General features: G+C 42.2%; 1 protein-coding gene across 2 annotated transcripts in view; it reads right to left on the bottom strand.

Annotated features, from left to right (window-relative positions):
- znf385c (zinc finger protein 385C) overlaps positions 1-14,405 on the bottom strand; it is a 128,488-nt gene that overhangs the window by 14,099 nt on the left and 99,984 nt on the right. For both annotated transcript variants that reach the window (XM_051387380.1, XM_051387381.1), the window contains 2 exons: positions 10,397-10,539; positions 4,047-4,157 (listed from right to left, as the gene is read on the bottom strand). In XM_051387380.1, coding sequence (XP_051243340.1) covers positions 4,047-4,157; positions 10,397-10,539 — 254 coding nt within the window. The remainder of the gene's footprint in view (positions 1-4,046; positions 4,158-10,396; positions 10,540-14,405) is intronic.

Genomic DNA, 14,405 nt, shown 5'->3' with positions numbered 1-14,405 from the left:
GTAATATGCAACAAGAGAGAGGATCCCATCTCCACAACTACCCTATTAATGTGCACTGTGAGAGTCAGCCTCTGCGAGTCCTAGACACGTGACAATACATACTAATGTCACACATATCTGAGCACTCAATAGCACACAAACCCACAAACACAAATCAGACACATTCTTACTGACTGCGATGGAGCAATAAACATGTTCACACACATTTTCTTTCAGGTGGATCATGATATACCTTCACATTCTCATCATTCTCACGGCCCTGTTCAATCCGAGAACAAAGCCCCTGTTGTAAGAGCAAGCATGGATACATAAGAATAGCAGAGAAATCAATACAGAGATCACTCATTAAAAGCTAAAACAACCTCCAGGAATCAGCTCTCATCAGCTCCCGGCCTGGAAAAGACATAGTTATAGAGGGATGGAGCAGAACTACTAAAAAAAACACCACCACTTCAGTACATACAGTACAATAATGGCTAAATTAGATGTTTTGTTTCAAATTAAATCCAAATTGTGGAACATTTACCCTCCTTACTCCAAAAAAACCCCACAAATTATAGAGAATACTTAGTAATATGAACATTTTCATACCCTCAATACTTAAGAGATGGATGGATTAAGCATAGAGGATTAAGTATAAAACTACATTTTTTTCCCCAAAGGGTGTATGTTTTGACAAGTGGAGCAAGGTAAGATGTTCCTCCAAGACTGCAGTGCTGCTGAGTTTTACTTCCTCAAAAAATAAATCATGCAAATCCTCTGGCACCAAACAGGTTGAGTACAGAGACTGGACTTTGCTTTGAAGACTCCTAAGTGAGGAATAAATACATGCAGAGACTTGAAATCACTAAAAGACTTTTTCATTAGAAGCAAAATGTGGATTTCTCTGATTACCTGAGCATCAACAATGCATTAAGTCCCATAAGCAGTAAATAAATGTGCTGCTTGCGATGTGTTAGTGCGCAGATTCAAGGTTAAATGCACACATACATACACCGCCACCACAACCAGTCTCATGTGTTAGCTCTGTGTAAACACCAGCACTCTAGGGATGTAGTTAAACATGTACACTTCACATTAGCGAGCCTAATGGTGTGACATGGTGGAGCCCTATAAATAATGTTGCTGTCAAAGCATCTGTAAAAAACAACTCACACGCAAGTGCGTTGTGTGATAAATCTGCCCTAAAAAAGGCGTGATGTGTCGAATTCAGCCACTTCCTTCTCCACCACTAGTCTCTCAGTCCAATTAGGTCTCAGTGGAGGTAGAGGGACAAGGTGTGAAATGAGCTTTGGTTTTCACATCACCACTAGGGCCAGCAAGATACAGTATTCTTCAAAGGGATCAGTGATGTCCGGTGATTAGCCAGTCGTATGGTTAAAAGCAAAAATCTGACTATATCTGGTGCATAGACTGTGTGGGACATGTTCCTCTATAGCTCTGAAATGGCACTGAAGAATGACTTGCTTAAAAATAACAAAGACATAAAAATTAAGTGGATCTGGCAGTTGGCTTGCTTAATTTAACAATCACTGAGCTGCCTGTTTTGATTGTGGAGGTGCATAGAACCGTACAGTTTCCCCTCAAGTCACTTACAATGAAGGGTGTTGGTAAATATATTGCTTTTGCCAAAATTTGCCCCTCTTTGTTTTATTTTGTGTTCCATTGTGCTACAAATACATGCAGCCTAATCATGTTCCATTATATTATAACAATATAAAATTTTAAATATGATGAACAAGAGGAACGACATAAAATAAAAGATGTATGCAGGTACAAGAGTAGCAAACTGACAGAAGACTCCTTTCACACACAAACAATGTTCTCACTGCACGTCCTTGACCTATTTTACAATATTTCAACACCACTGTACCTGGATTATAGACACCAAACATATCAGTGTATTGCAAAGTTGCTTATTCTACACCCAACATTACACAGTCATTTTAGATGATTATTATCTTCTATACAAAACTGCACAAATATCAAAGAGCTGTGAAGTAATTCACGAGTTCTATCAACCTCTATGGGAAACAACTAGGAATTGAAACATTCAAAAAAGAAATTAGCAACAACATAAGAACTACAACAGAAATACCTGAAGATCCACATTAGCATGCACAATGGTGCAATACTAACACTGCTTCAAATCATTTTATTTGATCCTTTTTTTGTATTGATAAGGACATTTTAGCTCAACCCAAAGGTATGCATGCTGAGCAGGATAGCAGTCGGACAACAATAGGAGGCTCAGGCCACTCAGGTGTTCTTCTGCTGTGACAGAGGAATACGGTTATTTGATATAAAGCTACACCTTGATTAGCTTAGCTTAGTGGGGAAAAAATGTTTTTGTCTGTCTGAAGGTAACATCATCTCCCTGACAGTACCTTTAAAGCTCCCTGAGTAACACATGATACCTTGTTATTTAACTCGTACACCAAAACTAAGTGTAAAAATGACATGTTGGGGTTTTAAGGTGGGTTGTGTGCTGCCCAGTGCAGCATTGTCCTGTACTCTCTGCTGGTTGCAACCTCACAATATAGTTTGAGGTTGCAGTTAGGAAATGTTTTGTTAGCTTTGTACAAAGAGCAGTTTCGCCCTGTTTTCAGTTACGAGAGAGATATTGATTTGCTCATGTAACTTTCAGCAAAAATAAGTGTTTTTCTTAAAATGTCAGAATTGTCATTAAGGGCACATGTATGTCAGCACCTGTAATCACACCCAACAGTGACGTCACAGTGCATTAACACACCCTGGAATAGTCCTATACCTCTACATCACTGCAGCAAGGTGAAAAGTTGAACCACTGGAGGTCTGCAGAAACAAGATTTCCAGCTGGTGTCGAGTTGCTCTTTCAGGCCAATTTATGCTATATTGAGCAGCAAGGAAAGCTTACTTATTACCCCCTTTGAGCATTATGCACAAAGATAACGGGGTATAATATCTGAGCAAACTCTGTGGAAGGTGCATGGAAGTGTTAGGAAAGTATTCATGCTCTCAGAGAGACAGATAAAGCTACAGTCAGACCTGACACTCCTCTTTAAGTCGGTGTGCCGAGGCAGGGAATGGGATTTGCTCTAGTGTGTGAAGAGCACGTCTGAGTCTCCACTCCCCCCTCAGCTCCCTGTCTCCTGTGCCTCAGCCCTTCTTTGAAGATGGTGTCCAAAAAAATGTGTGTGCCTGTGTGTGTGTATTTTACTGTGCCCAGACATGAGATGTCTTAAGGCTTTCTGGACTATTATCTATTTGTTTATGTGAATATGCATGAAATGTCAAGGGATGTTTGCTCGTGTGTCTCTGGGTGTGTATGTGCATGCACTGGTGTGCATGGGTACAGTATGAGGGCGTGTGTTTGTGTATGTGTGCGAGTGGTAGAGGTGGCAGGGATGGGAGAAATAGAACGAGGAGCCGAGAATGCTGCTTCCTGCTGGGGCCGCTGATTGTTTCTGCTCTTTGCTGATAAACGGCAGCTCTCCCTGCTGTCTAATCCCTCATACCAAAACAACAGGCAGGCGCACACATACAGATTTCACTGAAAAGAAAAGGAAACAAACTTTTTTAAACACATAACAACAAAAAAAAACCTAAATGACTAACTTCTGATTTTAAGGTCCATACATTTGCAGACAGGGATCCACTAAAAGTGTTTTCTGTTTTGCATATGCACACAAAGACACACATTTGGTTTTTACACACACACACACACACACACACACACACACACACACACGCACACACACACACACGCACACGCACACGTGCACACATGTGTACAGTATACACAAACACATTATTATGAGGATGATAAGAGCTGAGGTAATTGAGGAAAGGCCATATTTTCAAAAAACAATATTCAAGAAGATAGCAGAAGCACAAAACAAAGAGATGTTGTTCTCTGGGGCTAGACTCACTTTTTTGGTAAAAATTGCTTTTATGTTGTAAATTACACAGTCTGGCATGCTGTCTATTACTCTCTCTTATTGTCCCACAACCTCTCTATATTTCTCATAAACACCAAGGCATAAAGCCACTAAAATATTTCTTACCGTTGAGTTAAAGCGCAGGTGGCAAATGTTGCAGGAGATAATCTGTTTCTTCTTTAGGGGCTGAGGGACACCAAATGTGTGGTTGATCACTGCCTTCTGGACAGGGTCCATCTGAGAGACATAAAGAAAAAGACCAGTACAAACAACATTAGTTCTATAAGATTTCATTTTCCCAAATGAGATATTTCGGTGCAGCAGAACAGCTTCACCTCAGAGGTAAGGGGAGGTTGCCCAGATTCAATCTTTAGTGTGGCCATACTTTTATAAAGAATCTTTTAATACATCAGTAGACAGCGCAGCATCACATCCAATTATTTCCAGCAGCTACAGTTGAATGTAATAGGGAAACATCTTCAGTTATTAGCGATGAATATTTTTATGTCTGTCCTTTAGAATTGAAGAGTAAGGGCAGCTTTTTGGCACTGATGTTTCTATAATAATAGAACTCTATTGAAAAGAGAGACAACTAATTCTTTGTTAAGGGTGAAAGCTGGCAAGTTAAAACTAAAGCAGTCTAACTCAAAAGACTTGCAACAAATCCTGCCTTCATGAAGGTTAAAATGTAGTGTTTGTTGAAACAGTTTTAGAGAGCCTAATTGCACGGCCATTTTGAAGGCAAGAGGGCATGAAGAGGAATATGCTCCTTGCGTGTTAATCACAGCGAGTCAAAATAAAAAAATAAAACGAAGAAAGACACAAGAAATCAAGGACAAACAAGGACTGTCTACTTTAGATAGCTGAGCAGGTTTGTGGCATAAATCTGTAACAACTGAAAACTTCCCTCGGTGAATTAGCATGAGGTTGCATGACCCTCTGATGTTAGGGGACTATCTGAATTTCTCCCTGCAGGACAGTGTGTGATACTTCGGGCTTGGTGCATAACCTTTCTGACATTAGGGGCTGTTTTGCACATGCATAGAGTAACTTTAACAGTGGCTGTTTTTTATTTTGTTACTTTTCATAAAGAGTCACACTGACATGTTTGTTATGATGCACTAGATGAGGGTAGCCTTTAAGACAAAAGATAACCTCAGTGGAGAGGCCTACTTTATACATTTCATCAAGCAATACTGCACGCCAACCAATTATTGCGTTTCAAATGACATAACTTTGTGGTAACGCAGGAGTTCACAGCACAAGAAGATAGCCTTGCTTTAGAATCTTAAGTTCTTTCTTGACACAATAGATGATATTACTGCTCCCACAGAATTTCTTCCTGATTTGTTTACATTTTCCCCTCCCTTACAAATGTCAAGGCACAGTAGTGGAGGCAGCTTTGGCCACTTTATTATGCAAACCTACACATGCTCATTTGGAAAATAATTTGTTCTACTGTCATTACAACAATAAATAATAAGGTATTAATAATAATGTATTTTTATTGACAATGTATGTAATTAATTCCCATGGTCCACCCACACATTTCTTATTTGTCTAAATATACCTCTTCTTAGGACAGTGGAAGTGTGTATGTGCTCTACTGACATCTTCCTCAGTCTGTATTTGCATGTGTTAATGTGGGAGAACTTTCTTGATTCTTGATTGATGATTTTTATCATTCTAACTGATAGTATGTTGAGATTGGTGACCTCATGTCATTTTCATACAATACAAATTCTTACTTTTGGTGGAAAATTTTTCACATAAGTGTGATTTTTTTTATTCAATTAGAACTTTTCAGAAGCAATGATCATAGCATGATTGCTTGCTTTTTTATATATGAAAATAGCCTTCTCAGAATTGAAGCAATCCCTCTTTCTAGTTTGAACCGACAGTTCATTGATTGCAACTGTGCCTGTTCTATTTAAGTGACCCAACACTATTACTCTGTCAGCACTGGTGTCTGTCAGACTGAAATGTTTGCTGTTGGTTTTAATGTCACTTAACTGTGTATTGGAAGGAACAATATTTTGATTTCAGATACGTGGCTGTATCTATGGCTGTTTGCTCTTAATCATTTAAACAGTAAAGACAGACGATATTCTGCGGGTGTGGAATCCTCTTTGCTGTACGTGACTGCTCACTGTGTTTAGATCATAATTAAGATTGGTGTCAGATTCACTCTAAATGCATTGCAGGCTAAAGTAATCTGCTCCTGCTGTTACAATGCAGAGAATATCTTGATGGAACTGCCCCACCCTTTCACCACTACCAAACACTTTTTAATTGAACAGATCTCAAAAATGGGGCTGAGCCGGTCCTGTGCCAACCAACAATACTCAAAATATTGATATTAAAATAGTTCTTGCTAAAATAAAAATTAAAACATAATGTTTGCAGAAATGTACATCCACCCAGAATGCAGTTTCTGTAAGTCAAACAGGTATTCACAGATCGCTCAACTTTAACTGCTTCTGTTTTCTCATTCAAGTTTCTGATGCTGGTAGAGATTGTGGAGACAAGGAAGTTGAAAAAAGACTCTCAGTAGTTTTTTCCACTTACTCAAGTCTAGCAAAGCCATTACACTGCAAACCTTTTATTCAGTGTGATCGCATTGTATGAATGTATGAATGTTAACACAGTGTTTGCATAGCAGTAGGGTTCTATTCAGTAATGAGACGTGGCAAAATGATGTAAAGTTTCCTGGATGTAAGAATGTGTGTATCCTGCCATCGCTCTGTATCACAAAGTAAATTGAAGAATATAGACACAGTTACTCTGGGGAATATAATTGAGATGATACAGCCTGATACAGGCGTCTGATGATATCAGTGGGTGAAATCTGATGCTCAACTATAAATAGCTGCACCATAGGTACCTGTAGGGGGACTCCAGTCGACCCCTTGCTTTATAAATTCAGCTTTAGCCTTCATGTTTCTCTCCACACAGGTTCTGTAGGATAAGTAAGTTTGTTCCTAACACAACAATTTTGTCCGGTTGTTATGAACCTCAGGATATGGCTAGTATTTTTATGCAGTTAGAGTTCATTGTAATTTCAGAAATGTGACTGTCCAATGCATTATGAATCATTGCAGCCCACGGGAAAGTGTTTCTGGAGAGGGTTTTCGGCAGACTAATTCAGTTTTAACTGTCTGTGAAAGGACTGCAGAGAGCCCCAGAATGGCATACTATAAACAGCAGAGTGAAAGCCGAGGCTTCATTAGAAGGTCTGCATGCCATGATGACAGCTGATTTCATTGCGGCACCCTTCAACTTGGTATCACATATAACAATCACCTTGGATCTCTCCCCAGGCTGGCACAGGGCCTGGCCCAGTCCATTCAGCGGCTTGCATGGGAGATGGGACTCAGGATGGCCGGGCAGAGCGCCGTTCTCAGTTAGTGCGCTCACTAGAATCACACCGATGGTACTGCTGACAGCCTCAGCTGCCCAGAGATCAAGGAGTGTTGGTGTATTGATGGCAGCGAGGATAGCACACTGCCTTGCTTTCTTTCTGAGAACACAAGCCTGAGCAACATCAGATCCCTCTTTGCCACACAAAGAGTTGTGCCATGTCCAAGGCAGCTGCCTCCTGTGCAAGAGTGAAGTCTGTTTACTACGGATTCCTCAAGGCCAGGTGTGAGAGGGAATATAAACACACCTGACACTGAAACCTCCAGGCTGAGGTATATCTCTCCCTAAGGGCTATCTTTGCCTTTGTTGCTTTATTTTTGGCTTCTTCTACATGACTCAAAGCTACCTCTGGGAGCAACTGACTTTTCCCTTCACCAGCTGAAGCCTGACCACAGAAACCCAGCTCTCCCACTCCGGCTGCCCTCTGTCCACCTTAGCAGGGCAGACTGCACACAGCTATTTGTTTTAGGAACTGAAGAATGTGCCCATTGTCTGTCCGCAGCCATCCTGAACCGACTGCTATAAATGCGTCTTTTGTCCAAGCCCTCCGTCCTCCCCCACCATCCTGGTGCAGACAGAACTTATCCTGTGCCGGACGGCTGAGTCCGTGATGGGGTTTCAGGGTAGGTAGAGAGAAAGAGGGAGAAAGAGACGAACAGAGAGATGAGGAGAGGGTGAGGAGGGGCGGGGGGGATGTAAGACGGGACACCAGGGGAACCGGAGGATATTTAGTTTTGGAGACAGGTGCATTCATCTTCCCCCCTGCACACGTCCGGGACAACGTGTGCCTTATCAGGGCTAAGAGAACCTGGGGCTCCCAGTTGAATGGACTTTGTGATTAATGCCACAGCTGCGCTGTCAGACTGTGTGTTGTGGAGGCTAATCATCTCCTCCCGGGACTGAAGCGACACTGATTTGATGTTATTTCCGCAGTTATCATAATTTCTGCATTCTGGTTGTGGTAGATTCCACATCCCACCGCGAGTTGTATTCTCCTTAACAAGGGCTGACTGAATATCATTGCAACTCTGTAAATAATATTTTCATAAGCTTGGTGCATTCATTGATAATCTACCGCTTTTTTCTTTTGCAATAACTATATAATAAATAATAAGAAATGCCACTGATATGAGTACTTTTATTGTTTCTAATAAGTAAGCATAACATTTTTTTTTTTATTCTGAAACATATTTGCTGTGGGTTGTCAAAAATTATTTGTATCAGACAACATAAAGGCAAGAACAGAGCTGTGAGCCACAGACATTGGTTTGAAAATAGAAAAATAAGCATAAAACAGAACAACTACTGACCAGAGACCTGCCCTACTGCCTCCAACACTAATATAAATACATGAGGGTGTCAGAGGAATGAATGTTTTCCATGCTGCCTTTGCTGCTAGGCATGCTCAATCCTCCATAGGGCAGTATAGCCAACCCCACGAGCAAAAGCAGTGGGCAGCAGAACAAATGAATAAACTGCACTTTTCACATAACAGGCTGGAGACCCCCTACATACACACATACACATCATACAGCACACATTTATGTCTCATCCACCACACAAATACTCCACTGTAAGAACCCGCCAGATGTCTGTGTGGCCCTACATCTCTCTCTCTCTTCCCACCTTTTTTTTTGCTTGGTTTGAAAAGGTGTAAAGTGCATGCTGGAGCCAAAGCTCTGGCTTATGTTTCATTTACAGTCCACAGAACTGGAGATGGTTTCACAGTGTGCGATGAGAGAAGTGAACACACACAGATGCACACACACACACACACACACACACACACAGTGTAAAACTAGGATCAAAGAAATCAGAAGTGCCTACACACACACACACACACACACACACACACAAACCGACAATGGGTATAGTGCTGGTAAGTAAAGGATCAAAGATACAAGCTTTTAATTCCAGGCACCGAGGCATCAGAGCCATGGGGCTTGAGGACCGAACAGTTTGTTGCTGACGTTCGAAACAAATTACTATGGGTCTCATCTGTAGAGATGCTGAGGTGACAACTAGCCATTCTGAGAGGTGAAACACTGCTTGAATAAAGATTAGCACCCCAGACCTAAGGTAAGGCCTCCGCACAGAGACAGCGGTAAAGTTTATGGCACGAGTACTGGAGGCTAAGGTCTGGCAGAACAGATAGTGAGATGGTGAATAACTGCGTGGCGAGCATTAAGGACACAATTTTATAGGCCTGTCTTTCTTCATACCTCTCTCTGATATGAACTCAAAACCATCACAAGGTTGAACACTGACACCCAAATCATGAAGTACGTGGATCACAACCCTCTCCCATTAAAATGAAGGCTGTTACTGCCCCAGAGTACAAAATGATGTTAATATGTTGACATGTTTTTAATCAATACCACTGATGGATAGACTGATTCTTTGCTTTCACTCCCCTTGCCTGATATTTTGCCCTTGCAATTTCAAAGGGAAGTGTGCAAGGCGTGACAAAATATTAAAAGGCCCAGTGTGTCACATTTTGAAGGATTGCAGAAATGGAAAATAATATTCTATGTTTTGATTAGTGTAAAAGTGTCATGTTTTTGTTACCTTAGAATTAGCCTTTTATATCTACAGACGCCACGGGTCGCCTTTCACTGAGGCAACTATGTTGAACCATCATATTTCTACAGTATCCCAGAAGAAACAAACCACTTTTCAGGAAAATTCGCCACTGTAATCCCTCCTTTGTACTTTGAAGGGAGGATGAAGCGAGGGAGTTGCGATCTGCAACTACACCACTAGATGGCACTGAATCATACACACTGGACCTTTTAAAGAAGTTCAAAGAAGTGTGTTACCAAACTGTGTATTCACAATACTTTTCTGCAGTGAAATGAGTCACCTATGCACATGATATTTCTGTTGGATCTAATTAGGTACAGTATTATTTTTAGAGGCTTCAGTCTTGGACTCTGCAAGAGAACTTTCTTGTTGAAATTTCTTGTTGATAAAAGTCATAGATTAATTGGTTCCACCTTAATATCAGTGTTTATCTAATTGCTATTTTCCATGATATCAGCTGCCATTGCACTCACCGTGTTAAAGTTAGGGAAGAGGCTGAGGGGAGAGGATCCATTGAGCCTGAAGGGCAGGAGGTGTTTGAGGTCGAGCTGAGGTTGCAGAGGCCGTCCTGGGACAGGGAGGGAAGCCAGAAGGGGGTTGCCCTGGGCCGATGTACCTGGACAACACAAAGAGATAGATGTTAGAAGTTAAGAAACAACCGGGAAACATTAAAACAAGGGACATTTGTGTCCCAGTGTGATTGTAGGAGTGAAACTGCACCGATGGTTCCAAAAGGTCAGGTGCTGCACTCAGAGGAGGCCTGACTTTGATTTATTTGATACCAGAGGCGCCGTTACACCTTTATCTGACACACATTGTACAACTCAGAAGTGTGGTTGTGAGTGGGGATGTGTTTGTATCTGGGACAATACAATGTGTATGAGTAAACGTGTGTTTCTGTTTTTATGCAGACAATAGGAGGTGGTGTATATGTGTATTTGGGGAGAGGGGCAGTTTTGTTGGAGACTTAATACTCCCATCACCCCAATTGCCCTAGGTGATCCCCCAAGGACGTGCACCTGCCCTCATGTACATACACACACATACACACACAAACACATCATTTAATTACTGATTTATTGGCTGAGGAAAGGTGCCTGTGAGAGGGGAAGATGGGAGATATCGGATTTCAAATGGACCAGGGATGAAGAGATTTCTAATTTTCCGCTTGGCTGCGTTTCAGTGGACTGGTGCGCTCACCGGTGCGCAGGCACTTATCCCAGCACCGGGATCAATCATTGGTGTCAGCTGCAGGTCACCGTGGCCACCCCAAAGTATGCCTATCATATGAGCCCTCGTGCAACACACATACACTGTGAGGTGGTTGTAATCATGTGTGATAACGCACACCACAGGCAAAAAAAAAAAGAAGCAATAACTGACCTTGAAATAATACCAGCGGCTTAGAAATAGAAAATCTTGGCCAAAAAATAGCTACTTCTCGAGGTAGGGGAGGGAGTGCAAGATTTCAGAGACAGATGGTGGGATACAAAAAGGGAAAGGTGAAGAAAGAAACACTGGTGCCACAGTGAAATTTATTCATAGCTAGGAGTGCACAGTACTGCACATGGTGCTACTCTGTTTGTTTTACAGAGAACTCCTATTGTTGAAATAAAATTAGTTAAGTAAAGTTAATAGTATATATATATATATATATATATATATATATATATATATACATACACACACACACTATATATATACTATATTATGGTCTTTAATTTATAGTGACAGCTGAAGAGTAGCCGAGAAGGCGACACACAACAAAGGGCAGATGCAGCAAGGACTTTAGTACACGGGGCCACCACCTCTACCATGTGAGCTACCAGTTTGCCCCAGAAATGTTTAATGTCAAAACACTAACACTGCCTATGAAATTTTGTAAAATGAAATAAAGAGAATTTTTTTTTTTTGAAATTAATTTTGCTCCAGTTGGTTAAAAATTACTAATGCAGCTAAAAACATTGAAAAATGCCCTGTCTACAGCCAGTGTTTGGTTTGTCCGTCCTAGGCTACTGTAGAAACATGGCGGACTCCATGGGGCGACCTGTGGTGTCTATAGATGGAAACAGCTAATTTTAAGGTAACAGGTGATTATGAAAACATACCTACGAATATTATATTACATTTCTGCCAATAGACCCTCCTAAATGTTACACACTGGACCTTTAATCGATGAAAACACTTTGTTAAGGTTGTGAAAAGATCGTGGTCATGGTTAAGAAAAGCAAACCTTAATAATAGGTCTGTAACAGGACGCAAACGCACCCATCTTAATTTTATGCCTCGTTACAAAAAGGACACACTGTTTTCTCTGCTGGCTTCCGGCACATAATTCCTAGAAAGACTGCAGGGACTGGATGGAATATAGAGCTACTCCACTTATCGTTTACTTACACTTTAAAACATGGCGACACAGCCATCACAGTCAACAAAACAACAGACACTGTCAAAATAAAGCAGCAGTAAAAAGTTTGTGGTGATTTTTTCCTCTTGTTGTGTCATATTAGCAGTATCCTTTTTCTCTTTGGTGGTTTCAAGGTTGTGGTATGATTAAGACACTGCTGTATGGCCTGTGTGAAGAACAGAACAGAGTGATAGATGGGGGAATCTGTCAGTAGTCTGGCCCACGGCTTTCTGCGGCTTGGCAGGATTGGCAGCCATGACGCGGGGTGTGTGTGCGGTTGGTGTGTATGTGTGTTGGGGGGGGAGACTGACGCTCTGAGCATATGCTCCTCAGTACTGGGCTCAGGCCTCCCTTTGCCATGTGTGGGCTCTCCTCTGCTGTCTGTCTGACACCCAGAGAGAAGAAGCACAGGACGGACGCAGCCTACAGACACGTGGGCAGCAGCCGGCGGGGTATCACTCACACACACAACACACATACACATTCACATAGAAAACGAAGGAGAAGCTGAGTCTTCTCTTGGCTGGGCTATCAGAGGAAAAAGCTAGGCTTGCAGGGAGGGCAGTTATCAGCTGATAGTGCTTTCCCACCTCACTGTGGCTCCCTAGGCAGCTTATTAAATCAGTGGCTGGCTGTTTGCCTCTTTGGATGATAACGCTGCCATGGAGGCACAGCCTGAATCCAGGCATGTACGACAGCGAGCGAGGGAGTGTGTGTGCTCACATGTACTAGACAAGTATCACAGGCGCACACACAACGCATACAAACAGAACTGCCTACGCACCTCTGAAAACAAATAGCTCCCGGGCGAGGGGGAAGTCAATACTAACAGTCACATAAGATGCACACACACACACACACACACAAAATCAAACAAGGTATAATTTTGCACTTGACACATATTGTGTGCGATTTCAGCAGGAGTACACTTTAAAGCAAAGCATACATTTTTAAGAGTTTAAGAGAAAAAGCACATTTCCTTGCGTGTGTGTGTGTGTGTGTGTGTGTGTGTGCAAAGATGAAGGCTGGCTTATGAGCCTGCAGCCCCTGATAACCTCCTTCTATCACATTGTGTCATTTTACACTCATTTAATGTAGTGTGTGTCTGCACATATGTATGGGTTTGCCTGCGTATGTGGTTCTGTGCACATGTGTTCTTTCTGTCTAGAGTCACGTCTGCGTCAAGGCTCCGATTTATTTACGCCTCACTTGTGGTCCGGGGTCCAGACAACCACTGGCAGTTGAGGCAAGGCCTGAAACCAAATGTCCAGCCTCTTTCTCTCTCTCCCAGATGACTTTGCTAACGGATCTGACTGTCTCTGCCAGTCTTTCCCCAGGCAGGTCTCCTCCTCCTCCAACCATCACAACAACGCATTCCTCCCTCTCATGACTCACTAGGCTTGGTTACACAACAGCCACCATCACATCGCATCTACTCGGATGTGTGTATGTTTGTGTGGTGCATTTTTTTCTACTTGCTCATCTGAGAAAATAATAGATTCCAATGCGCACAAGCAAACATACTGAGCCTTCTCTCCTCATTCCTCTTCCGCCATCACAGAATTAGCCATTCAATCCTATAGTCCTTTTACTGTTATTCTCTTGTCATCACTCCAGTGCTCCCTTAGGTTTCTGACAAATTGCCTTTTCTCACATCTAAATAGCCTCACCCGCCCCCGTGCTCTGCATATCCCTGTAAACTGCTGCTGAGCGGCACAGGAAGGAGAAAAGCAGAGGGTCGGGGAGGAGAGAAAACTGCCTTTCTATTTGTGGCCCAGTGTAATTATGTGGGATAGATGCTGGCACAGCAGGGTCTTGGAGTTGGGTGAGTGGCTCTCCACCTTCTTTTTTCTTCTCCCGGTTGCCGTCTGGCCTCTCAAAGAGAGCCACCGATTCCGCTTTGGATGAACTCGCTTAAAACAGGTGCCATTTTGAGACTGTTCTCCCGAGAAGAACAACAGCATCAGTCGTTGGAAGAAGTGCCCCAAAACGTGAAAGGTGACAAAACCCTCTAGCCGCCATAGTCATTGTGACGGAAGCAAAGGAAGGAGTAAGGTGAGGTTTTTATATACGAG

This window comes from Dicentrarchus labrax, unplaced genomic scaffold (genome assembly GCF_905237075.1).
Source record: "Dicentrarchus labrax unplaced genomic scaffold, dlabrax2021, whole genome shotgun sequence".
NCBI classification, from domain to species: domain Eukaryota; kingdom Metazoa; phylum Chordata; class Actinopteri; family Moronidae; genus Dicentrarchus; species Dicentrarchus labrax.
The sequence above is the reverse complement of the archived record's forward strand: the minus strand, read 5'-3'. Positions and strand labels throughout refer to the sequence as shown.